Genomic DNA, 24,435 nt, shown 5'->3' on the forward strand with positions numbered 1-24,435 from the left:
GATCACCACAATCGCATCTTCGAAGATGGCCTAAGAAAATTATGGGCAATGAAAACCCAACATATTACTCTTGTGTCCTACTCTGCCCGTTGAGCTAAAACGGGGCAAGCCATTCTACTACAGAGACTGGAGGTGGCTGGCAGGTTTCAGAGATATCCGTCGGATGTTTACTTTGCGGCAACAATCGGCATCACGGGCAAGAGATGTTTGGATGTCTACCGAACTCCAAGTTGAAGTGAAGCGGAGTGTACTAGAGGTATCGAACTCCAGGTGGTCACAATGGGGTCCAAACCAAAAGCGGTGGATAAATTCGAAACTTCCGAGTACCTTACTGATCACCTAGACGAACTTGGAAGGTGCTCACCAAGTGTAAAGATACCCCGACAATGGAAAGAAGTTGCCTACAAGTAAATGGAAGGCAGCACAGAAGGGCGTACAGAACTTGAACGGGAAAGCGTCCGAGTGGAACTGGTTCGGGCTACCAAATTCCCGACGAAGCACCAAGTGGAAGTGACTCCCATCTTCGGGACCGTTCGCGGTTGCAGTTGTCCAGTGTTCCCCCTTTGAAGTCACTCGACGGCACTTAACTTCCATCTGTCGAACTTTCAAGTCCCAAGTTTCACTACACAATCCCGTCACCTCACTTCACCTCGCTACAACCATGTCCCCTCGAACATCCCCATCCCGCCATCACCTGGTTGGATGATAACCCCCATTGATTCATTTCCACCGAGCGTCACTCGACTTTCCCAGGTCCACATCGCGGAGGCTGACTGCAGTGGTTCAAAATAAAGCAAGCAATAAACACAGAGGCACACCAATGCCCAGGTTTCAGAGACCAAAGGGGTTCTAGCAGGCACAGCCCGGTTCGTTTATGTCAGGTACGGGATCTCGAATCCCTGCGACAAAGACCAAGTAGAAAACTCCTTCATCACCACACCAGGGAACAATGCTGTTGCTAGTAAATTATCGAGTGTTTGAGGTATGGTGCTTGACATCGATGTTACACCATGTTTCTGTGGCTGCCTTGGCTTCCCGCCTACGGCCAAGTTCCTGTTGCTATCTCCCTCTCCTTAGCCCTTTCTGCTCATACTTCTACCTCTATCGCATATTCTCACAATCTCCATGGCCAAGAGCAACACAACAAAAGAGGCCGATGCAGGCCTGACAGCTTCGATCTTGATGGGTAAGCTCACTGTCTAGCATCACAAGCAAACCCAAAGGTAGCTAACATTTGTGTGCAGAGAAACGTTATACAGTCCTCTCAAAGATCACCAATGGATAACTTGATTGGACATGGTTTCCGAACCATGACGACTCATGCGCCGGAATCATCCGCAAGCGAGGTGCTTCATACCGAACATTACAGAGCAGTGCTCGGCCAATCATCAAGGTAACGTGATGTTCCTCAATACCTCTAGCCTCTCATTTTCGCTCACAGCAATGCGCTGTCACTTCCGCCGTTATGTCGAAAAACTCACCATGATATGCACTGATACTGAATCTTAAATTCCCGGAACACCGACTCCGCGGATGCGAGGCGTACGCCATGCGTCGCGTCTTTTCACGAAAGCTACAAACGGCCGGGTCTTTTGTTTTGATTCACGGGCGGTGCCAACGGCCTGGGTCGCCCATAAGCACAAGGCCTGAATAAATGCAGCCACCCGTGGCGGTACGTAGGTTATCACTCCCCAGTATAATATTAGAAGCGATCAGTGATCGGTGAAACCTATGCCTTGAATCGTGCAAGATCAACCAGATCCCCCCGCATAATGATGTATGCAGCTAAGCTCATCATCATTAAGAGCTTAGCGACCGTTTGTTCCCTGATACAGCGAGGCACGCGAGTAGTCACATGTTTTTGAGTCAACTGTAGCCTTCCAGTCGCATCAACATCACGGACATCCCTGGGTCGGTGCTCTATTACTCAATGCTGTGCCGAATCGCCGTATTCGAGGCTTGCTTACGGCTGCGAACAGGGCAGAAGCCGACGATCAATAACCCTTCCCCATGAGTCTGCCACCTTTCTGGACAGTCTAGACTTGTTTTGAGACAAAGTCCTGTTAGCAAGCTGCCCTCCTTTCCCAGGGTACCTAACGCCACTCCCTCCACTCAGCCCCAGCCGTTTCCTCAGGGCTGACTTTAGAGTGATGCTCTACCTACAGCCCCGCCTGCTTTGTATGCTGCCACCGCCCGGCGCGAATGGGTTTCATCATAGGGGTCCATAACCATGTTTCGATAGTTTGTGAAGTCTGCACGATCCCTACCCACATGAACGACATGGGAAGTCTTCATCAGCACGAGCAAGGGTGGTACGGAGACCGATCATTAAAGAGCATAGGTATTCTTTAAATCGCCACCCCGGCCGCAGGCTTCTTGACTAGTGTTTTGATATGGCTACGGAATACAACCCATATACGGAAGCTAAAACTTGCCTTGGTACCTAGATATTGTAAGGTCCGTTTATCCCGTATGAAAGCTCCGTTAAGACGAGAACAAGCCTTGGAATTTCTGCCCAGTCACGAAAATGTAGACAGCGGCTCGGGGTTGGCGACATCGGCGTGTGCCGATCCATAAGGAACGGAAGGCTCTTGGGATCAGAGGGTGAGGACTAGCATGTAGATTTCTGACCTGCGTACGTTTCTAGATCCGGATACTTTTCCTCGGCGCTCCTCTAGAATCGTGAGATTTGAGCTCACCTCTTGTAACCTGTTGATCAGGGGTTTGCGATCGATCGTTATAGACTCATCAATTCGAGATTAGCAAGCAGGAGCATAAGAGGTCCGATGAAAATTGGGAGATTTGGCGTCACTCGCCAAAAAGTAATGTCGGCTAAGGTTAGTAAGTAAGCTAACACGCTTTAGTCGAACTATCATTGCGCTATTCTCCTTGGGATCTTCTTCGTTGGATTCAGGAGCATAGTTGATTTCGCCATTTTCCTAATGAGGAAGTTCTTGATTCACTTCTTGAGCAACAACATACACTCAAGAGTCACAGATGCAGGAATCATCAGCCAGCCATGGCAGAGTTATAGACTTGGATCGAAATATCATCTTTTAGTACCTAGATGAGATTGAAATTGGAGAATATGTCAAATTAATAGCGTAGTCTGCACATAAGATCACAACGAAGTGAACATCTCAATGGCGTCTATTGTCACTTGCTCACAAAATCTCCACCATCCTCAAGTTCGACAAATCTTGACAACAATCAACATCCGGATCAAGCCTCATCACCTTCACCACATCAGTATGGCCTGCGAGTCGTGCATATCCGCTACCTCCAAGTCCTCGCTGTGATATATTAATCCATTTCATCTGCCTTCTCAGACGCACAACTCGGGACGACCGACAGCAGCGAGTTGTGTTGAGGCAAGCACTCCATCCCCACCCACTTCCCTAAATATGATGAATCCTCGCCACTTTGTCAAGCTCCTCACACTAAATGTTGCCTTCGAACGCTACTCTATATGTCTGGTACGTCTGGCAGAATTGGCATTCCAAGCGAGTGAGCCATGTACCGGTTGAATAATCCATGATTTCCAGAAGGTTTCACCTTTCCTACAATCCCAGTAAGTTTAGGACCCCAACCAACGATTCGTTGTTCACATTTCTGACTGACTGACTAACTAAACCAGAACAACATCGTCCGGCACATAAAGCAAAGTGCTTTTGAGAGAGCTAAAGCGTGCCTTGACAAAAGCGGCTTTGGCGTAATTTGTTCTGCCAGTCCTTTGACCCACTGCCACTCAGCAATTATTCGCCACGACAAAGCCAGAGATTTTTGTATAGTGGTCGGTGGGCAAAGAAGGACCAAATGATGGGTAATTCACTACTGTACAGGGTGATTGCCACAATTGATGGGAAAGGTCCGATAGTCGCATATGAAGCTACCGTGAGATTGTATACCAGGATAAGTTGGCTCGCAACCTAGCTTGTTGAAGTTGGACCTGAGCAGTTGGTTCAAAGATCGAATTTCTCAAATTGAGCGCTGATATTCAAAAAGGATCTAGATTTCGGTTATGGGCCAGTCATAGAAACATATGAGCTGAGGAAGGGAAAGAATGAACCCAAACCTCAAAGATCGCAGGGTTTTCAGTTGCGACAGCGCGAGGCTTTTCCCGGGAAGGACCACATGACCGAGTGTCAAATGGGACTTTTCAAGTGGAAGTCATGTCACAGCGCAGCTCTATTGTATTTCCTTGAAGAAGATGCCATGCGCCTGCCATCGCTCCTGCCACACTGCAGATCCAAGCGGCTGGCATGCTCTCCCCCTGATGTCGGACGAAATGACACCTTTCCTCGCACCTTCTCAGACTGGCCTAAGAAGAAGGCACCAGTGGCAGGCACGATACAAGGTCCGCCATATGAGGTCGGCCCCCTAGTCTCTCTACCGACCACAGCGGGGAGTTCTGTGGTCTCGAATCTCATGGCGCATTGAATCATTCATGAAAACTTGGCGCGGCGGTTTTCGTAGGTCTGTAGCTGGGATATTGTCGTTCCTTCTACAAAATTACCTAGCCGACTTAGCTTTTTGCACCTTTGTTTGATTCGCGAATGGATGAGAATGCTGAAAATTACGGTTTGGGATTTTTACTTCTTACCTAAGTTTGGGATTGTGGGAGAGATTTGTGTGTTGGGTTGTATGTAGCGCCGACCGATCGTGATATTATCGCCTTTTTGTGCACCTCGGACACTCCGCCTTGATCGTAACAGGACACGACTTTGGGCTAATTCGTTTGAGACTGGTAGTTACAAATGACGTGGATAATCATACATAATGGTATATAGAGAGTCTGTGAAGGTCGCTCTTCTCTTCTCGGGGAAGTCAAGAGGAATGTCCAAGTTTATCCGAAGGCAAGAATGCAAGACGGTGAAGCACCGACAGCTTCGTCATGACTGTGGCGGTACCTTTCGAAACTACTGCACCATTTATATGACGGTTGCTTCCAGGTTGGGCTGATTGCTGAATACACATTCGTTGATGCTTTTGATGCTTATGTCTACGTAAACCCGAACCAATGGAAGCCAAATTGAGGGTCAATCATGAGCTACAAGACGTAAATGAGGGGACTGCGGCTCATGCGCTTTGAGGCCCGGCTATGCAATTGATGTGAAATCTTAAACGGAGCTTCCCTTCCTGTACTATAGCACTTCGTGTAACGCAGCTGCATATGTAGTTGATATCTAGTACCCCGCCTTTGATGATGCTCAATGACACAAATTCGTGGACTCAACCCTTGCTTCAATCCCAACGAGGACAGAACAGCAGAGTACCAGAACAAGCGAGTTGGATATCCTCCTCGGCTCATTACTTACCTGTCTGCTCGAACCTCGTTCATCAAGCTTCCCTTCTGTCACCACACACCTACCAGCTTGACTCTAAACCAATATACAAGAACAGAACCAAAACGAACCGAAACCAACCATGGGCGACGCTTCCCAACCTCGAACCATCCACGGCCCTCCTCGCCTCCTCGACATCCAAACCACCGTCCCCGACCCGCGAATCCTCTTCATGAAAAACGTCTCCATCCCTCTCAAATCCTCCCCGTTTCCCATCCGCGCCAACATCTACCTCCCGAAGCCATGTGCCTCCTCGCCCGGCCTCGATGTCAACGAACCCCAACCCGAGGTCCAATCCAAGAAATACCCAGTCATAGTAACCTACGGCCCCTATGGGAAGGACATCCCTTACTCTTCATTCCACCCAGGCTCCTTCGCCGAGGTCAACGCCGAGCAGCGGTCCGAGTTCTCCGCCTGGGAGACGCCCGATCCGGTGTACTGGTGCAAGCAAGGGTATGCGGTGGTGCGAGCGGACGAGCGCGGGACGGGACAGAGCCCGGGACTGCTGGATACGATGAGTAAGGATACGAGCGATGCTTTTTGTCAAGTGATTGAGTGGTGTGCGGAGCAGGAGTGGTCGAATGGGAAGGTGGGCTTATTGGGGGTTTCTTATTATGCTGGTGAGCTGAGTTATATGAAATCTAGTCGGAAAAAAAGAAAAAGAAAGGTTGTTGACAAGTGACAACAGGTTCTCAATGGCGAGTCGCTGCTCGTCGACCAAAGGGCTTAGCGGCCATCATCCCTTGGGAAGGCATGTCTGACTACTACCGCGATCGGTGTCGACATGGCGGAATCCTCTCCAACAACTTCATCGATATCTGGTGGAACCGGCAGGTGCTGGTTAATCAGTATGGTCTGCCCGGCCGCTCCGAACTGAAGTTCCCACCAGACGGACCCAGCGCTAGGGGACAGGAAGACACGATCGAAGGTGACCTATCCGAGGAACAGTTGGTATCAAACAGAAACGATCAGACCAAAGACAACGAGGCGCATCGGTTTCGCGACGAAGACTATTATGCCAGTAAGGAGTATCGACTTGAGGACATCGAGGTTCCTGTGCTGAGCGTGGCGAACTGGGGCGGTATCACGCTCCATCTGCGCGGTAACGTGCTGGGTTATACGTATGCCGGATCAAGATTCAAGTATCTGCGTTTCATCACTGGTCGACACGATCTTCCGTTCTACTACAAGGAGCATGTTGAACTTCAAAAGAGCTTCCTTGACGCCTTTCTCAAGGGAGAAGATAAGGTCGGCTGGAGTATCCCTGACAAAGTCTCTCCCATCGAGGTAACGCTGCGCAAAGGTAATGTTGGCTTCAACGACGCAGAGAAGGAGAAAGCGTACAAGAGACGGAATGAGGGCCAATGGCCGCTTTATTCAACAGAGTATACAGACTTCTACCTTGGATCTGATCACACTCTCTCCCGGAACAGGCCAGACCCAACCATGCCAGCGCAAATCGGATACAAAGCTCTTGAAAGCCTGGACAAGCCTGAGTTGGTCCAATTCGTCACAGCACCCTTCGAGAAAGAGACCGAGATAACCGGCCATATCGTGGCACACTTGAATGTCTCGGTGACGCCTGAGAACACGCAAAACGAGGCAGACATTGACCTCTTCCTGACCATTCGCCATATCGACCGTTCGGGGAACGAAGTGTTCTACACCGGAACAGCGGGTGACCCCGTTCCTGTCTGCAAAGGCTGGCTCCGAGTGAGCAACCGAAAGGTCCACGAGGAAAATCCCAGGCACAAGCCATGGCTCCCTTTTAGAGAGTACTTCTCGACCGATGTTCTTCCCGTGAAGGCTGGAGAGGTGTACGGCGTTGACGTTGAGCTCTGGCCAACCAACGTAGTGGTGGGCGTAGGTGGTGGGATTTTGCTCGAGGTTTCCAGTGGTGACACGCAGGGCGCTGGGATCTTCCAGCATAACTCCGAGACAGACAGGTGAGTTCCCTTTCAACGGTCACATCCTGTGTTTGAACGTAGCGTACTAATTCTGCTCAAGACCCGCTTCAAAATTTGCTGGCCAGAATCATATCCATTTCGGAGAAGGCTTTGACAACTATGTCACACTGCCCATAATCCCGGAACACATCTAGGCGGTGCAACGTCGACCTCAGGCAGTTTTTCAACAGCGAGAAATGGTGTTGTATTCCAGAGACGGGGTATCGTATGTCGTGTGATATCCTCCACACAAGTGCTTGCTTTGCTAGTGTTGCCCAAAGAACAATAAACTCCGAGTGTTGTCCGCGAAATTTGGTAGCCCGTAGATTCCGGTGAAAGATGTGAAGTTTGTCGTTCGTCGTGACCAAACCCCCTTCCAGTCGCTGCTTCCTCCCACCTCATTCGTTGTTCCCGCGTGCCTCCACGTCCACCGCGGCATCCCCTTCTCCATCCACCATTTCCGCGAGATACCCAACATTGCCGCGCAACATCCATCAGCTAACACAGATGCCGTCTGAACCGTTGTCGCTGTCCCCGTATCAGGCGTTCTCGAGTGGACAGTCGTTTAGCCGAACTTTCTGGTTCCACCCTTGAATTTCTCCTTGTTCTCCTCCTTCTTGCCCTTGCCGATCAGCTCCAAGTGACCAGCCCTGGCTCCCAGCATCTTCTCGGTCTTGGCGGCCATGCCGGCAGTGAACTTCTTTTGGACCTTGTCGGCCTTGGTCTTGTTCTTCTTGACCTTGGTGACGCCCGACTTCTTGGGAGCCTTGCCGCCCTTGGACCGGTTTAGTCCAGGGTTGGGCTTGGTGATTTTGCTGCCCGAGCCTTGGGCCATGTTGGCGGTGGTTCGGAATGGATTTTTGAATGAGGCGACAACCGGATTGTGGAGGTCGCGCAAATTGAAGAGAAAAAGGAAAGAAAAGAGGAGAGAGAAAAACTGAAGAGATGCAACCAAAGTTATGGCAACGCCGTTTTCTCACCGCCAAAATTGTGTCCGGCAGAATCTTTCTAGACGCAGGAACGTGCGCACTTTAAGCAATCCCCACATCCCCTCCACGCGGCATGTTCCGGCTCCACCGGACAGCTCCACGTCGAGGTAAGGCACCTTGTACTCGTGTTTGGCTGTCCACTACTGGCTTATCCCCTATCAACCACTGAAGCTATACTGAACTGTCCATCATTTAAACTATCAACAACAGCAGACACCAGTCCCTACCAGGTATATAACAGCCAGCACCTTGCGAAATCAGTCCTTCGGCAGCATCCCATAATACCTACCTCTACGAACACCAGGCCAGTCCTTGACGCCAACATAATCCTCGCTCATCGATAAGCACGACGACCACCACCATTCTAATCCGGAACCCCCCCCTCCAAACCGATAATCAAGATGTCCGACCCCTTTGGAGCCGAGGCCGAACTAATCAACATCGAGAGCCACTTCTACCAAGGCCAATACCAAGAAGTCATCGACTTTGACACCACCTCTTTCTCGGCCGACAACGCCCTCCCCGCGCGCGTCCTCCAGCTGCGCGCGCGCATCGCGCTCGGCCAAGCCGAGGACGTGCTCGCCGAAGTTGCGGGCGAGAAGAAGCCGGAGCTCGAGGCGGTGGGTGCGTTGGCGCAGCTGAAAGCGGGTGACGCCGAGTCAGCCGTGGAGACGATCGAGCAGCTGGCGGCCACGGACGCGGGTGAAATTGGTATTGTCCAGGTCGTGGGCGGGACGGTGCTGGCGGCGGCGGGTAAAGCCGACGAGGCGCTGGCGCTGCTGCAGAGGCACCAGGGCAACCTGGAGGCTGTCGCGCTGATTGTGCACATCTACCTGGCGCAGAACAGGACGGAATTGGCGGTTAAGGAGGTGGCCAGCGCGCGGAGGCTGGCGCAAGATAGCTTGTTGTTTAACCTGGCTGAGTCGTGGGTAGGGTTGAGACTGGTTAGTAGTTTCCCCACCCCTTGTTCCTTTGCGGCGAAACACTCTTGCGGTTGGATCAAGCAGTTTACCAACTATTGACTTTTGTGTCTACTACCACTCAACAGGGCGGCGACAAGTACCAGCAAGCATTCTACGTCTTTGAAGAGCTCGCACAAGCACCCGCTACCTCCTCCGTACGGAGTCTCGTTTCGCAGGCCGTTGCTGAGATTCATCTCGGCCGCACAGAGGAGGCCCAGGCTGCCCTGGACCAGGCGCTCAAGAAGGAGCCCGGATTCGCGGACGCTATCGCGAACCAGCTCGTCTGGAGCGTCATTACTGGACAAGATTCGGCCGAGTACAAGGCGTACGTTACAGACTTACACGTATGACTCTGGTTTCCTCTGCTAACATATATGTCTGCTTTACAGTGCCCTCGAGCAGGCTGATCCCAACCACCCCTTCTTGACCGATCTGGCCGAGAAGAGCGACCTCTTTGACAAGGCGGCGACAAAGTACAAGGCCAAGGTTTCTGCTTAAGCGAATGTTTTGGGTGAGGCGATGACGAACATGAAAGATATCTTCTAATCCACAAAAAAGGACAGGCGGGGGCGCAACAAGGCGAATGACGAAGCGGTGGATTAATGTTTGTTGGAGAGAATTCAAGGAGAAACAAGAGAAATCTGTGACCTTGGTAGTGATGCTGACACGCGGGTAGCAATGCTAGACAGAGGAGCATTGGTTCTCATGGCAATGAGGTCGAGTCGATCGAATGCTTTCTGGACTTATATCGAGGAAGATGTGTGCCAATGCAGTGTACAGCTGGGTGAATGAAAGCAGCATGTCGTATCTCTTCGCAGTGTTTCTGATACCATAACCTTGGAGAAATGATCCAAGTTTCAAGTACAGACGTGGGCCTATTGAGGCTGAACAGTGGTAGACGTGTATAATTTGAAGATAAGAGAGAACGATTACGGATGGTTCAGTTGGATAGTTGGATGGGTCGAACAGTCGGATATGAAAGTCGTACATCCATCGGAAAGGGATGTCGCACTCTTACACTACACTAGCGTATGTAGTAGAAAAGGGGGCAAAGGGGGCAGAGGGGGCAGAGGGGGAAGGGGGGACAAGGGGACTGATGCAATTCGATGAAGATCTCAGCCTTAAACTGGTAGGTGATAGCCGGACTTTGAGTGGTCCCGACGTGGCCTATGGGAGGAATCCTTCATTCGATGACCGAGGTGCAACGGACTTTTGTCACGGCGTCTGACGATACGTTTGGTTGTTGGTCGGATATTGTCTGTTGTAGGGACAATCACTTTAGAATGGACGGCTGAGTGAGAAATAAGCCTTGGCTGAGTTGTGTTGGCTATGATGAATGTGGCTTGTATTAGGGGCGGGTGAGGTTGTTGAAGGCAGAAGGGGTCTGGTGTCGTGGAACATTGCAGTGGCATCATCAAGTCGGCATGGATCATCGTGATGGAGAATCAGTCTCGAAAGAGATGTCCATTTACACTACAGTAACCTTGAAAGGCGGGGAAATGAAGACGAATGACCGACGGCCTGTGATCCCGTCTTGCCCGTCACCCGTCTAGAAGGATAGGACCCACAACGGCGGCATCGCGGCGGACCCCAAGCAAGACCCTTAGAGCGGCGGAAGCGGCAGCCCTGCTTGGCTTGGCTTCCGTCTGTGTCCGCTGGAAAGCCGAGAAAGCTTGGCCTGCACGGTGCATCTTTAGGTGACCCTGTTCCCGTTCCCTCTTTCTTTCTTTCTTTCTTTTCTTTTCTTTTCTTTTCTTTTTGGCTTTGCTTTCACTTGTAGAGTATCAGAAGGGTCAAACAATGTTAGCAAAGGTCCGAGAACAGAACCCCCTTACGCTGGAGGAAATGTTCGACTTTAGTCAACAGTCTGGGAGCTATAGTTCATGCAGGTTACAAAGCCACTAGACTTAGGCAACAGTTTGGCAGTGTTCCATCCGTTCCCCGGAAAGCATCTTCGATTCGCGCAAGAGGTGCTCGGAGAGGTGAGGTGACCTTGACGAAGGCACAAGCGTGTGCGGCAAGGACGCGGTTAGGTTGAGAACTGATTGGTATCAAATGCAGATGCGCAGTTTATTGGAATCAACGGGACATTACATTTGGGGGACATGTTCTATCTCTTTCAGCCCGTCTCATGTTTATGACACCATTCAGCCCCTCCCATAGGCTCGTTGGAACGACGGCCCACCGCTTGTTTTTTGTTCAAGGTCAACAGTGTAGTCAAGGAGGTCCTGAGAGTGGTTCAAGTTCGAGTAGCTTTGGCGGTTAATCTTCTGCCGTTGCGTCGTCTTGTTACACCTGCATACACAAGACAGATGTTGATGTATCGTGATGTACGCGTGATGTAACTCTGGGTTATGCAACTACCGCATGGATACCTTGGCTACCTTATTGTACATTGGACAAACGCCCAACTTCCCCTTTTTTTTTTCGCGAATCGCGATCTGTGTTTTTTTTCTTTTTTTCTTTTGACACCTTTGAAAGACGGGATGCGCCCCTGCAGATTTGGCCTTGTTAAGATACACTAAACAAACTAAATCATCCGCGGGCCCGAGCATCCGGCCGGAGATCCCCCGGGGCAATCGGTGGGTAGGCAGGCGGTGGACGAGACTCCTTGGCGGATTCAAAAAGTTGAAACTGTCCTCTTCCGTCAGGTTGGAGCATCACGCGACCCTCTTCAGTTCTTTTCTCTTCGTTCAGTTGTTTCCTCCTCAACCAAATATCAGCCTCACAGCCTTGATACATACACTACACGCGACGGAGAGAAGCACAGAAAGTCAGTTCCAAGACTCCAAGCCCCGCCGATCTCAGCTTCCACGACTTCGATTTTGTCACCCACTTCCTGGTTGCCCAGGATCCCCCACTCCACTCGGGAATTTCCATCGCATTGCCTCTACACACACACACAGTGTAGTGTAAACCAGCTATCCCAGCCCGAATGACGTCTCTGTCCTCCAGCTCGGTCTGACCCTGATACGCTCGACCGTCTCTACCGCTGTCGAGACTCGAATGGCTACCGCCCAGTTCGTCTCAACACAGTCTGAGAGTCCAAATTCCACTCTCCCATCAATCTTGAATGCACGCTAGACACTTACAGACAGTACTCTTGACGCATGAACGCGGAGTGTAACGAACTCGACGGCATTATTCCCAAAATCATAACAACCCCTTTTATGTTTTGGTCATTGACGAGACACGATACTACCACCACCACCCTTTTAATCTTGCCAGACATTGAGCCTCGAATAAGTCAGAGGAGCGAGCCTATTCTTCCCCACGCCATTCCTCTTTCTAAACAATCCCGCCCCTTGCACATCAAACACACAGGCCTGCACGACACCACCACCACCACCACCAGGGCCCATCCATTACAGAGCGGCACTACCAAAGGAGGACCAACCGGCAGGACAAGCAACTTTCAAAACAAGAAACTTGGAAGCAGCCACAGCACCAGCACCATTGACGATTGACGACGCTCCCCCTACGACAAATTGGCTGGCGCTTACGCAGTACTACGATTATCGGACCCCTCTTTTGCCTTGCCCTGCCTTGCTTGGCTGAGCGATCCCGTCAAGCCGTCACTGACTCGGCACCGCCACTGCCAATATCCCCGTATATAGCTCCATAGGTACCCAGCCGGGCGACCCCGCTAGGTCCCCCTTCCCGCCGCCATGGTCCGCATTATTCCAAACCGTCTCAAGTCATCCAGCAACTCCTTAGCAACTAGCAGAAGCACAAGTCCAATGCGAAGCAAGGGCGATTCAGCAAGCCCCGAGGGGCGCAGAGACACGGGTTTGGTTCTGGATGTCAAGATCATACAGGTGTGTTTGTCCATGTCGATGCGCGGTCCCGGCATGATCCGAATCGCATTCCATTTCCGCAACAGCAGCGCTGATGGATGTTTTTGTTTTGTCTACTACAGGCCAGAAACCTTGCGGCAAAGGATCGAGGAGGCACATCGGATCCGGTAAGTTATGCGACAACAATCCCTACAATTTTCGACTACAAGTATCGTCAGTTGGTGCTGGTTGCTGACACAGGCTGCCTCCTGCTGCGTCTAGTACCTCGTATTGACCCTGGGCGACGCCAAATACACGACCTCCACGATACCAAAGACTCTCGACCCGATCTGGAACGAACACTACCAGTTTCCCATCAACAGCGCGCAAAGTCTTTCCCTCACCGGTATTTGCTGGGACAAGGATCGCTTCGGGAAGGACTACCTGGGTGAGTTTGAGCTCGCTCTTGATGAGGCCTTCGCCGAGGATGGCATCACCGACCTTGGGCCAGGCTGGATCCCCCTGAAGAGCAAGAGGACCGGAAAGAAGAGCAGCGTCGTCTCAGGTGAGGTGGAGCTGCAATTGACCATCGTCGACAACTCGAATCTCGAAGCCACTCCCAGAGAGCTCTACGACCAGTTCATTTCCGTCACCAAGTCTGCGCCTGTGCTTGATACCGCCTCGCAAGTATCGTCCACGCGCTCCAAGAACGCATATGAATTTGTCAATGGCGATAGCGACACCTTGGGCATTGTTTATCTGGAGATTGGCAAGATCACCGACTTGCCTCCCGAGCGCAACGTGACCAAGACCGGCTTCGACATGGATCCCTTCGTCGTCATCTCACTCGGCAGGCAGACATTCCGCACCAAGACGATCCGGCACAATCTCAATCCCGTGTATAACGAAAAGATGATCTTCACGATATCGAATTACGAGCAGATGTACTCCTTCAACTTTACCGTCATCGACCACGATAAATATTCTGGCAACGACTTTGTCGCTTCCGTCAACCTTCCGATCCGGGAAATCATGGAAAACGCACCAAAGCCCAACCCAGAAACCGGTCTCTATCACCTGAAGGATATCCCAGACTACGCTCCAGTGCAGAAGAGCGGTGGCCGATTCGCGAGATTGGGCCTGTCTCGGACGGCCTCTGTTCAAAGCTTGAGCAAAGCCGCCAGGCCTGGTCTTTCTAGGCAAAACTCCACGGCCACAAAGGAACCATCGGTAGCTGGGACCCCTCTTCAGATCGCTGTCGACAGTGCTCAGGAATATGGCCGGACTGCCCTTCCCCCGCCTAGCCCGGCCTTGCTGTCACCTGGGGAGAATCCCATGGCGGCGGCGGGTGCGGCTGCTATGGGTGGCGAGATTGCGTCCCAGTCCGAAGGGGACGATGACAACTTCACTTTCTTGACTCTTCCTCTCAAGATGAAGAACCTTGAGAAGTGGGAGTCCAAGCACAGCCCTCAACTCTATCTTCGCATCAAGTACATGCCGTACCCTGCGCTGAGACAGCAGTTCTGGAGGGCACTCTTGAAGCAGTACGACGCGGACGAGAGCGGGCGCATCAGCAAGGTCGAGCTGACAACCATGCTGGACACCCTCGGCTCCACACTGCGCGAGTCTACCATCGATAGCTTTTTCCAGCGATTCCCCCATAGGATGGAAGGGGACGACTCGGATGATTTGACTATGGACGAGGCCGTCATTTGCTTGGAGGATCAGCTAGAGGCCAAGTCGCGCTCGACCGTGCAGGGAATGGTCGACAAGGTCAAGGATAACGTGAAGAACCTCCTTCCTGGTCACGGCAAGGACTCTGGTACCACTAGTGATCAAGAGGACGCGGAGACTCCGGCCAGCGGTTCACAACTTACCGATTCAACCCTCAACGTACCAGATCTTGGCACCTCTGGTGAGGAAGGAGACCTGCTCGACCGTGATGACTTGAACCTTTCATCTAGCGGCGAGGAACACGTTGTGGAGATCAAGGAGTGCCCTATTTGCCACCAACCTCGCCTGAACAAGCGGAAGGATGCCGACATCATTACCCACATTGCAACTTGCGCCAGCCAGGATTGGCGCCAAGTCGACAATCTTGTGATGGGTGGCTTCGTTACTTCGAGCCAAGCCCAGCGCAAGTGGTATTCCAAGGTCATCACCAAGATCTCGTATGGCGGCTACAAGGTTGGAGCCAACTCGGCCAACATTCTTGTCCAGGACCGTATTACCGGACAGATCAACGAGGAGAAGATGAGCGTCTACGTCCGACTTGGCATCCGCTTGCTGTACAAGGGTCTCAAGTCCAACAACATGGAGACGAAGCGCATCCGTAAGCTCCTCAAGAGCCTTAGTGTCAAGCAGGGCAAGAAGTACGACGATCCGAACTCCAAGGCGGAGATCCCCAAGTTCATCCAGTTCCACGGTCTTGATCTGTCCGAAGTTGCACAGCCTCTGGAGGAATTCAAGAACTTCAACGAATTCTTCTATCGCGCCCTCAAGCCCGGTGCGCGCCCCTGTTCGGCTCCTGAAAACCCTCGCATCGTCGTTTCTCCCGCCGACTGCCGCTGCGTTGTCTTCAACAGCATCGACACGGCCACCAATGTCTGGATCAAGGGTCGTGAATTTACCGTCAAGCGCCTGCTTGGTGACGCTTACCCTGAAGATGTTGCGCGGTACGAGGGAGGTGCGCTCGGCATCTTCCGCCTTGCGCCACAGGATTACCACCGCTTTCATATCCCCGTTGACGGTGTTATGCGCCAGCCCAAGACGATCGAAGGAGAGTACTATACTGTCAACCCAATGGCCATTCGGTCGGCGCTGGATGTGTACGGCGAGAACGTGAGAGTGCTAGTGCCGATTGACAGCCCCGTGTTTGGCCGCGTCATGGTTGTTTGCGTTGGCGCCATGATGGTCGGTAGTACCGTCATTACGAGGAATGAGGGCGACGAGGTGAAGAGGGGCGAGGAGCTCGGATACTTCAAGTTTGGTGGTAGCACGATTGTTGTGCTCTTTGAGCCGGGCAGGATGGTGTGGGATGAGGATCTGGTGCAGAACTCGCTTCTGCCTTTGGAGACTTTGGTGAGTCTGACCGATCAAGTGACTTGTATAGAGGTCGTTGACTAACAGTAACGAACAGATCCGCGTCGGCATGTCGGTCGGTCACGCACCTGATGAGCCACAGTGGATTCCTGATATGCCCAAGAACGAGGGCGATATCACGGCCGAGGACAAGGCCGAAGCCAAGCGCCGTATCCAGGGCCAGGTTGCCGAGGAGTCGCCGGAGGATAGCGGCAATGACGAGGTTCCCCCTCCTCCGGCGTTGGGTCCATGAGGAAGTGGTCTCCGCCGTTTGGTTGGGTGGTTCAGATAATTTTGTATCGACCTTTGGGATACAAGTGTATGTTTTTATGCCAACCTGGTCTTTGAGCGCTGAGTTTGAGTGTCCTGCATAAAGATTTGTAATATTATGATTTTACGAAGTATCGAAATAAGCCGAACAGTTGTTGCACATCTTCATGGGTCGAATTACTGTCCAAAGCCTCGTGTGTTTGCTCCGTGATATTTTTCAGGGTATCGTGAGTAACCAACCAAAACCAGTCCCTGGTTGTTCTTTACCTTCCACACACTCCCCGCCCGATTTCCAATCGACGGCTCGGTCCTTAACGCCTCGAAAAATGCACCATTCTACCTCCCATCATCTTCCCCATCCAGTCCGTGACAAAAGATATCAAAAGCTGTCCAGCAACTTATCCAACTTCTTCCTCTCATCACCTGCCCCCTCTCCCTCCTCCCCTTCCCTCGCCCTCTTCCTCCTCCCACTCCCACTCCCACTCCCTCTTTCCTTCTCCTTTCCCCTCTCCTTATCCAGCTTCTCAACCCTTCCACCCACTCTAGCCAGCAGAACCCTCATCCTCTGCAACTCAGCCTCCATCTCCCCATTCTTGGTTACCAGATTCTCTTGTACCGCTTTCATTCCTCCTCCTCCCCCTTCCCCTTCTGCTCCCTCCCTTACTTGTTCTCCTTCGGCATTCAGGTCTTGAGCAGGGGAAGCTGCAAACCCCTCAACCAAACCCTTGATTTTTCGTAATCTGGCCACCCGTTCCAACACCTTGCGTTTCTGCTGGTCCAATTCCTTCAACTGCGCCACCAACTCGGCAAACCGCTTGGCTTCCATGGGGTGGTCGTCTGCTTCTTTTTCCGACACAGAGGACCAGGAGTCGGGTATGGAGGTGATTAAGCGGGGGACGGTCAAGTCGGCGTTTACTCGCAACCAAGCCTGTCCACCATCTTCGTCGTCCTCCTCATCATCATCTTCGTTTTCTTTCCCCCCCAAGGATGTGGAAGTTGAAGTAGAAGTAAAATAGAGTTTGTCGATTTGTTCGGCTACGTGTCGTGTCGCTTGAGGAGGGTAGGCGCGTCGGTTGTGTTGGGTGAGGCGGTGGTTGAGTTTCTGGAGGGCTTCGGAGAGCGGTTTTTGAGGGATGCTTTGGTGTTGTTGTTGGGATTGAGAGTGGGAAGAGGAGGTGTCGTCGTTTTGAGAAGTGAAGGTGCGCGTTGGGGCCAAGGGTTGGGAGAGGGTGCGCGTTTGGGTGTTGAGGAAGTCGGATTTTAGGGAGAGGATGGTTGGTGGGGGTGGTTGTTGTTGGGGTGGCATTATGGGTTGTGTTTTGATCGTTCTATGGTTGGTCGATTGTGGTGGATTTATTGAGATGCGGGATGTTCGATTATATAAGTCCAATCTCAAGTGGATATCAATCTGTATATCTTTTTACGTTGGGTTGTGGTGGTAACGGTTATGTATTTCATATGATTAGTTGGTGGATGAATGACACCGATGGAGGTGATGCTGCTTTGAGAATGGAATTGGAGAAGCGCGCGTTGACCCTAACCCTGAGCTTCTCGGATAATGACAGCATGGGATGAGGGGTCGCTGTGGATGCACTGCAACGGTAACTATACCTGGCTCGCTCCCCAAATATTAAATAATACACTAAAACAAGGCAGACCCCCTGCAGCCCGGCCTTGGCAACCATCATCAAGGTAAACATTAATATAAACATCAACCTTTGGCATTTACCACAATCCTTTTTCTTAGTCTTTTCTTAGCAAAAATAATCATTCACTATAATTATTCGTAATAGGAGCACCTCATCATTCTACCCCTAAGAAAAACCGCTTTATTAGCGCCTTCAACGACTGTGAAAGAAAAGGCGAAGTTTACTTTAAGTCAGACCTCTTTAAAGAGTATAGCATTTCCTATACAACCGGATGGCGGATCCTCAAAAATAAAGACCGAAATAATAGCCGGACCTTTCATTCTACTTATCTAGAAAGAAGAGGAAGAAGGAGAAAGCTTTCTTCTAAAGATATTGCTATTATTGAAAAATTTTTCGAGAACGAAGGCTTTAATGTAAGGACTATCCCTTGGGAAGGTTTTCTTGTAGTAGCCAGCCTCGATATTGAATACTACAGCAAAATAATTAGGAAAGTAATCCATTAGTAAGACTTCCAGAAATGCATTGCTTGCGAAAAGGCTTATATTTCTCCTAATTTTAAAAAGCGGCGGTTACAATGGGCGAAAGATATACTCCGAAAATATCTAATTCCTGAAGCATAGCGGCGAATTCGCTTCTCGGACGAATACCATTTCGGATGGGGCCCTTAAGGGAAGGTCTGGGTTATAAGGAGACCTTAGGAAAAATATTGCTCTAATTGCATTATTGAGAAAGAGGATCCAAAAGAGAAAGATCGGAAAAGAGTTTATATTTGGGCTGCTATCGGCTATAATTTTAAATCCCCTCTCGTCTTCTACAATATCCCGGGGAATGACAACGGCAAAATGAGTCTCAAGGTCTATAGGGATAAGATCTTGGATCCGATAGTTAGAGAATAATTGAGAAGAGGCGAAGATTTTACTTTAGAAGAGGATAATGATAGTAGTTACGGAGGAGTAGTAAAGGAAGGAAAGAAGCTGAATATCGTCCAAAAATAGAAAAAGGACAACGGATTGGAGTATTATTTTAACTGCCCTAGTTCACCAGACTTTTCACCCATTGAAAAGGCATGGTAGTCACTAAAGTAATACCTTAGAAAGAGAGGGAAATGGGATAACGAGGTTATTAGGGAATTAGCCCAAGAAGGATAGGATGCACTAACTCAAGAAAAGATCAATTCGTGGATTGACCAAATACCGGAAATTTTGCAGCAGTGTATTGAATTAGAAGGAGCATTAACAGGGCATTAATTTGCAGTTTATTTCATCCATTTTGGCCATGGTTTCGTTGATTTATCTTGTCATGAATATTCGTAGTGGTGGCTTTGGTGTATCATTTAATATTTGGGGAGCGAGCCTGGCTGGCATGGGGTAGTGGAGCTTGGGCCAACCACCCGATGTTCGCAACACTTGTGCTGGAAGCTGCCCCGGTCAACAGGAATTTGGAGATTTCAATAGAAAAGAAAACAAAACAAAAAGGAGCCCGTTCCTGCCACCAGAAGATCCCAAGGTCGCCTCGGTCGCTTGTGCTTGCGTCTGTGTTTGCGACAACGACAATCGGGGTGTCATCTTCCACCACCATGCACCAGTAGTACGTACCCTCTTCGAACCCCCGACTCGAGAAGCGACTCCATGGAGAACTGGAGAACGATGGAGACGCTGGCGACGGAGATGGAGCACGCGAACCCCTCAACTTACTCGAGTCATGAACCCAGGACTGTGCTCTACTAGGATCCCTTTCCCAACCATGCGGTCGCATCTAGCACGCAACGCGACGACGACGACACCGAATGTGTACAGACGACTTCACGCCGCCGTCGGTCATCATCATGGCTTATTGCGCCCATGCTCCGCAACAGCCCTGTCTGCCCGCCGCTGTCTCTTCGACTGCCAACATGACGTCGCGCACATTCCACGCGACGTTGCCCTATGTACCCGAACCTCTAAGCGGACGTTTATCAGCCTCTTCACACCGAAGCCCGAACGATTCGTGAAGCTTCCCCATTTTGACCCAGGCTACAATGTGCTTCTCCAGTACAGGAAGAGCGAGGTTGAACAGGAGCGCCCACCTCCACGGGACCAGCTGGTGACGGCCTTCAAGAAGCTAACAAAATTCAAGGCAGACACCAATAGACCACTGAATCCCAATCAGGCTTTCCTCTTGAGAACGGTGTTACACTACCTTTTGGTGACCAAGCCCGAGGCTGACGCTCCCGTTGACCTCAAAATGAGCGACCTCGAAAATGCTATGGACGCTGCATTGCTGCCTCCCAAGGGCTCTCCCGAATTCCACCTTGCGCTAGCCCGGTTGCTGCACGAGGAGATTATGCGCAGGAGGCTCATCTTGTTGAACCCCGAGGAACGCAAAGTGCATTTGACCAAAGATGACTTCGCGAGATACATCAAGGCGTTGACGCAATACGGAGGCTCCCTGGAAGCAGCAGGTCGAGTGAAAGAGTTTTGGCAACAATTGAAGGATGAAAGGAGCGCTGTTTACTTCAGAGGCTCGGGGAGAATCTGGATTATGGTGTTGGAGGGCCTGGCGAACGAGGGTCGGGAAGAGGAACTACTACAGTTCTGGGAGGAGGCACAAGAGACGGGAGGCATCAAATACATCCCAGGCGTGCACCAGATCTTCGTTACATACTATGCGAGGCAGGACAAGATCGAGGAAACAAAGCAGTGGTACAGCAAGCCTATACACAGCGGTTTCTCTCCTACGGGAGAGACATTGCTGGAACTGGTGCGATCATCACGGCGATCAAGCCAGAAGTGGAATGAATGGCTTTTGCCAGTTTTTGAGCAGGTGGTCCAAGATAAGTTTGCAAAGAAAGGATCATTGGACGCCTTCCTACAATGGTCCGTATTAGCTCTGGATAAGGGGCCAGACGGCATTAAGACATACCTCCAGACCATGGCCAGCGGCGATTTCTACCAAAGTCATGAGGTCAAGGTCGATGCCACCACCATCAACCGGCTTATGCAAGCCGCCCAGGAAAAGGGGAATCCGTATATGGCTGAGAGGTTTTGGCAGCTGGCCCAGGACTTCAACATCAAAGCCAACGTTCACACCTACCTTAACCAAATGTCATACCGACTCGACGCCAACGATATCGAAGGGGCTCATCAAATCTTCTCGAAGCTCGCGTCGGGAGCCGTCGAGGTCGAATTCGACGAAGACCTGCCCGTAATGAACAAATACCTCCGCGTTTTGTGTGCACAGCAGGAACCCAATATCCAGCACATCCTAACCATCACTTCGGCGCTCGAACAGCGCCACGCCGTCTTGGAGCCGGAAACCATCGTTGCGCTTTGCCTTGTCTTCCTCAACCACGACAAGAAGTTCGATGTAATCGACACCTTGTCGCTGCACTCCGTCTCCATCAGCCACATCGAACGACAGCAGATCTACAAGGCCTTTGTCGACTACATCTGCTCCCCCCAAACCACGACCGACCGCGCCTGGGACGCCTACTCGCTGCTGCGGCAATACTTCCCCGAGACGTCGGTCGACGACCGCGTCCGGCTCATGGAATCCTTCTTCGAGCGCAAGAAGCCCGACATGGCGTGCCTCGTGTTCGGCCACATGCGCGCCCACGACGACGACAACATGCACCCCACCGCCGACATCTACGTGCGCTGTCTCGAGGGTTTGGGTCGGTGCCCGATCCCCGAGCAGCGGCCCAGCGACCCAGCCAGCTCCCTGAAGATGGTGCACAACATGCTCAAGATGGACACGCGCGTGGAGATGAACACAAGGCTGTACAACGCCCTGATGCTGGCGTACGCGGCCGGTGGGGACCCCTTTACTGCGCTGGATTTCTGGGAGGAACACATCACCCGCTCGGCCGAGGGCCCGTCGTATAACAGCTTGGCGATTGTGTTTTGGTGTTGCGAGCTGATCCCGCTAGGCGATCGGTATGCTAGGCCGGTGTGGCAGAAGATGTTGCGAATGGATCTGGAGGTGCCGCAGTACGTTTTCAATGCGTATTGCGCGGCTATCGCAAGAAGTAACGCGGCGTGGGGGAGAAAGATGGACGAGGTGTTTAAGCTGATCAAGGGGACTGACGCGAGCTTGGGGTATGGGGCTAGTATGATGACGTGAGTCTCCCATTTTTGTTTTTGTTGGAAAACTCCTGCAAGACGCTGTCGAAAATGCTGACAATAACTGAATCAAACAGGCTTGGACTAACCTATAACGCCCTTCCCGACCCGGTGTCCAAGGACGAGTTCGCGGCCTGGGCAAAGGAGGAGTACCCGGAGGAGTGGGCGAGATTGGAGAGTAAGGGGCAGAAAGAAACCGAATTTCAGGGACCTGTGTTCAACATTACCAGGCTGTTTGAGGCTTGACCTCAAACGGAGGTTCATATTACATACGATATCGACAGTAAGTAGAAAGAAAGGAAAAACAGGACTTGTACAGAGAATTTTATATTTTGAGTTAGAGAGAGGGAGGGGTACATCGTTGTATGATTGTTAGGTGGCTTTTTGCGCTTCTGAGCGGGTGGGCAGGAGGATGGTTCATCTTTGGGTTGTACATTACATTTAGCACCTTTAGACAAAAACTAGAAGGTGGATATTGGAACCGGTTTTGGTCTAGGTTTAGTCTTTTTGTTCGTTTCTCCGTCAGGGTCTCTGTAGATTATGCAGTAGCACAGACGAAGTGAGTGATCGTTCACACCATCTTTCATGCCCACTATCCGCATTCCTCCACAATCACCCTTTGATGACCGCCATCATCCAAGCCCAAACTTTGCAAAATACCATTTTGTGTGCCGTGTATACAGTAATAATACACCAACTCTACGATAACCGTAATAGAGTCCGCCGATCAACCATCCATTCAGCCCATACCGTGCTACTAGCCATGCTTGCTAGCCAGACGGCGACCTCACGCCCGTAACCGCCCAGTCATGCAAATTTCCCCCATAAATTCCCCCTTCATTCCGCCCAAGTCCAGACCTTCCAGACCATTCTAGTTCTCATCCTCTCCATCAAAGTTCTTGGTCTTGTTCGCCTTCTGGCCCTTGGGCACAACAAGCGGCAACAAGTGCCTGCCGTTGCTGTTCTTGAGGATCTCGGGGTGCTTGTGCACAGAGGGGTGAATACCGAGGCCGATGGCGCGCCGCACCATCTTGGCGATCTTGCGCTGGTTGACGGGTTTCAGGCCGGTTTCCTTGGAGTGCCTTATCCGCCCAAAGGGGGTGATGTAGTCGGAGATGAGGGAGAAGTTCTGTTGTCCCCAAGGAAATTAGCATTTCGCCTGAGGCCAGTTTTCGAGACAATGGAATTGGGAAGGGAAGAGGGGTGTGTGAAGGAGGAGGAACAAGAGAAAGGGAGAGGGGAGGGAGTGACAAGAAGAAAAAAGAAAAAAAAAAGAAAAAAGAAAACATACACGATAGTTATCCAACGGACTAAACCCAAGCTCATCCACCACATCCGCCGCCTCCACCCATCCCCCGTTCCTGCCCTTCATCTCGTACGGTGACAGGTCGCGCGGCGCGTACACGTCGCCGTTGTTCCACCGGCGCCTCATCATGCGCATGTAGTTGTTGGAGGTCACCTCGGACTGGAGCAGCTCCTGCACCTTCTGGCTGTTGCTGCCATAGCGCTGTCCTCCGTCGACGTCGCGTGCGTTGTTGTAGCTGTCTCTTCCTCCCCGGCTGCCGGCGCCGCTGTTTAGCAGGTTGAACATGTCCGACTTGTACTGGCTCGAGCCGGCGTTGTTGTTGTTGTTGCTCGACGGCGACGAGGTGTTGGTGTTGGTGCGCGGGGCATTTTGGAAGGAAGTGGTGGGGATGTCGCGGACTGTTTGGTGATTGAAGGTGTTGTTAGCTTATGTGTTATGCTTATAGAGTTGTGGAGGGCGGCATATCGGGTTTGCGATCGACGGAGCGAACATACTGGCAGCGGCCGGTGAGGTGGTCGAGAACTGGGCGGTCCTCTGGCCGGCAGCGCGGCACTGCCTGAGCGCAGAGGAGAGGAATTGACGAGAGGACGACATGGTGGTGGTGGTGGTGGTGGTCGTCGTCGTTGTTGTAATGGTTACAACAGCTTGTAACAGCTGGGCTTTGGCGATGTGCAAGTCCTCTCGGGGAAACCACACACACACACACAGACAAGAATGGAGCTCCCGTTTCGCGATCGGTCGGAGTCGGGAATCGGGGATCGGGGGTTCAGTCGCGACGGGGAGATGCGGCGGCGGCGGGCACGGTCGGTGCGGGCAATTGGAAATTGGAGCTCCGGGCCGGCAGCGACACTTTTTGGCGGATCAATCTCTTTTCGGCGCAGTGGCGGGGCCTGCCGCGGACCGGGGCGCTGTTGCGGGCTTGCGGCTGGCAGCTGGCAGGGCGGGAGCTGATTGCTGGAAAGCCTGAAGCGTCCCGGTTTATTTTATGGGGTAAAATGGAGCTCGCTGCGG

The 24,435-nt window shown here is 51.7% G+C and overlaps 8 protein-coding genes across 9 annotated transcripts; 4 read left to right on the plus strand and 4 right to left on the minus strand.

Annotated features, from left to right (window-relative positions):
* Window positions 1-5,155: 5,155 nt before the first annotated feature.
* Window positions 5,156-7,598, plus strand: NCU01000 (X-Pro dipeptidyl-peptidase protein). 2 transcript variants are annotated; one of them, XM_011396152.1, is made up of 3 exons: window positions 5,156-5,965; window positions 6,034-7,291; window positions 7,353-7,598. In XM_011396152.1, exons 1-3 carry the CDS (start codon window positions 5,428-5,430, stop codon window positions 7,444-7,446), a joined length of 1,890 nt encoding a protein of 629 aa, XP_011394454.1. In that variant the 5' UTR covers window positions 5,156-5,427; the 3' UTR covers window positions 7,447-7,598. The 2 variants fall into 2 exon arrangements, with proteins under 2 accessions (XP_011394454.1, XP_011394453.1); XM_011396151.1 differs by having other exon boundaries at window positions 6,034-7,598.
* NCU01001 (hypothetical protein) lies at window positions 7,553-8,177 on the minus strand. Its single transcript, XM_956520.2, has one exon. The coding sequence runs from the start codon at window positions 8,124-8,126 to the stop codon at window positions 7,857-7,859; it is 270 nt and encodes an 89-aa protein (XP_961613.1). The 5' UTR covers window positions 8,127-8,177; the 3' UTR covers window positions 7,553-7,856.
* A 199-nt stretch (window positions 8,178-8,376) lies between these two features.
* Window positions 8,377-10,291, plus strand: NCU01002 (coatomer subunit epsilon). The gene is made up of 3 exons (XM_956521.3): window positions 8,377-9,224; window positions 9,329-9,567; window positions 9,632-10,291. The coding sequence occupies exons 1-3, from the start codon at window positions 8,682-8,684 to the stop codon at window positions 9,738-9,740; spliced, it is 891 nt and encodes a 296-aa protein (XP_961614.1). The 5' UTR covers window positions 8,377-8,681; the 3' UTR covers window positions 9,741-10,291.
* Window positions 10,292-11,677: 1,386 nt separating this feature from the next.
* On the plus strand, window positions 11,678-16,546 carry NCU01004 (phosphatidylserine decarboxylase proenzyme). The gene is made up of 4 exons (XM_956523.3): window positions 11,678-13,060; window positions 13,162-13,206; window positions 13,301-16,099; window positions 16,158-16,546. The coding sequence occupies exons 1-4, from the start codon at window positions 12,911-12,913 to the stop codon at window positions 16,350-16,352; spliced, it is 3,189 nt and encodes a 1,062-aa protein (XP_961616.1). The 5' UTR covers window positions 11,678-12,910; the 3' UTR covers window positions 16,353-16,546.
* On the minus strand, window positions 11,778-12,384 carry NCU01003 (hypothetical protein; the record flags this gene model as incomplete). The annotated part of the gene is made up of 4 exons (XM_956522.2): window positions 11,778-11,987; window positions 12,079-12,132; window positions 12,183-12,252; window positions 12,335-12,384. 4 exons carry the CDS (start codon window positions 12,382-12,384, stop codon window positions 11,778-11,780), a joined length of 384 nt encoding a protein of 127 aa, XP_961615.2.
* NCU01005 (hypothetical protein) lies at window positions 16,451-17,864 on the minus strand. The gene has a single exon (XM_956524.2). The coding sequence runs from the start codon at window positions 17,673-17,675 to the stop codon at window positions 16,749-16,751; it is 927 nt and encodes a 308-aa protein (XP_961617.1). The 5' UTR covers window positions 17,676-17,864; the 3' UTR covers window positions 16,451-16,748.
* A 1,551-nt stretch (window positions 17,865-19,415) lies between these two features.
* Window positions 19,416-22,612, plus strand: cia84 (complex I intermediate associated protein 84). Its single transcript, XM_956525.3, has 3 exons — window positions 19,416-19,605; window positions 19,730-22,115; window positions 22,196-22,612. The coding sequence occupies exons 2-3, from the start codon at window positions 19,762-19,764 to the stop codon at window positions 22,362-22,364; spliced, it is 2,523 nt and encodes an 840-aa protein (XP_961618.3). The 5' UTR covers window positions 19,416-19,605; window positions 19,730-19,761; the 3' UTR covers window positions 22,365-22,612.
* On the minus strand, window positions 22,609-24,262 carry NCU01007 (mito ribosomal protein S18). The gene is made up of 3 exons (XM_956526.2): window positions 23,919-24,262; window positions 23,410-23,822; window positions 22,609-23,247 (listed from the first exon to the last, which is right to left on the minus strand). Exons 1-3 carry the CDS (start codon window positions 24,016-24,018, stop codon window positions 22,990-22,992), a joined length of 771 nt encoding a protein of 256 aa, XP_961619.1. The 5' UTR covers window positions 24,019-24,262; the 3' UTR covers window positions 22,609-22,989.
* Window positions 24,263-24,435: the final 173 nt, after the last annotated feature.

The sequence above is a fragment of the Neurospora crassa genome, linkage group V, assembly GCF_000182925.2.
Source record: "Neurospora crassa OR74A linkage group V, whole genome shotgun sequence".
In the NCBI taxonomy this organism is placed as follows: Eukaryota; Fungi; Ascomycota; class Sordariomycetes; order Sordariales; family Sordariaceae; genus Neurospora; species Neurospora crassa.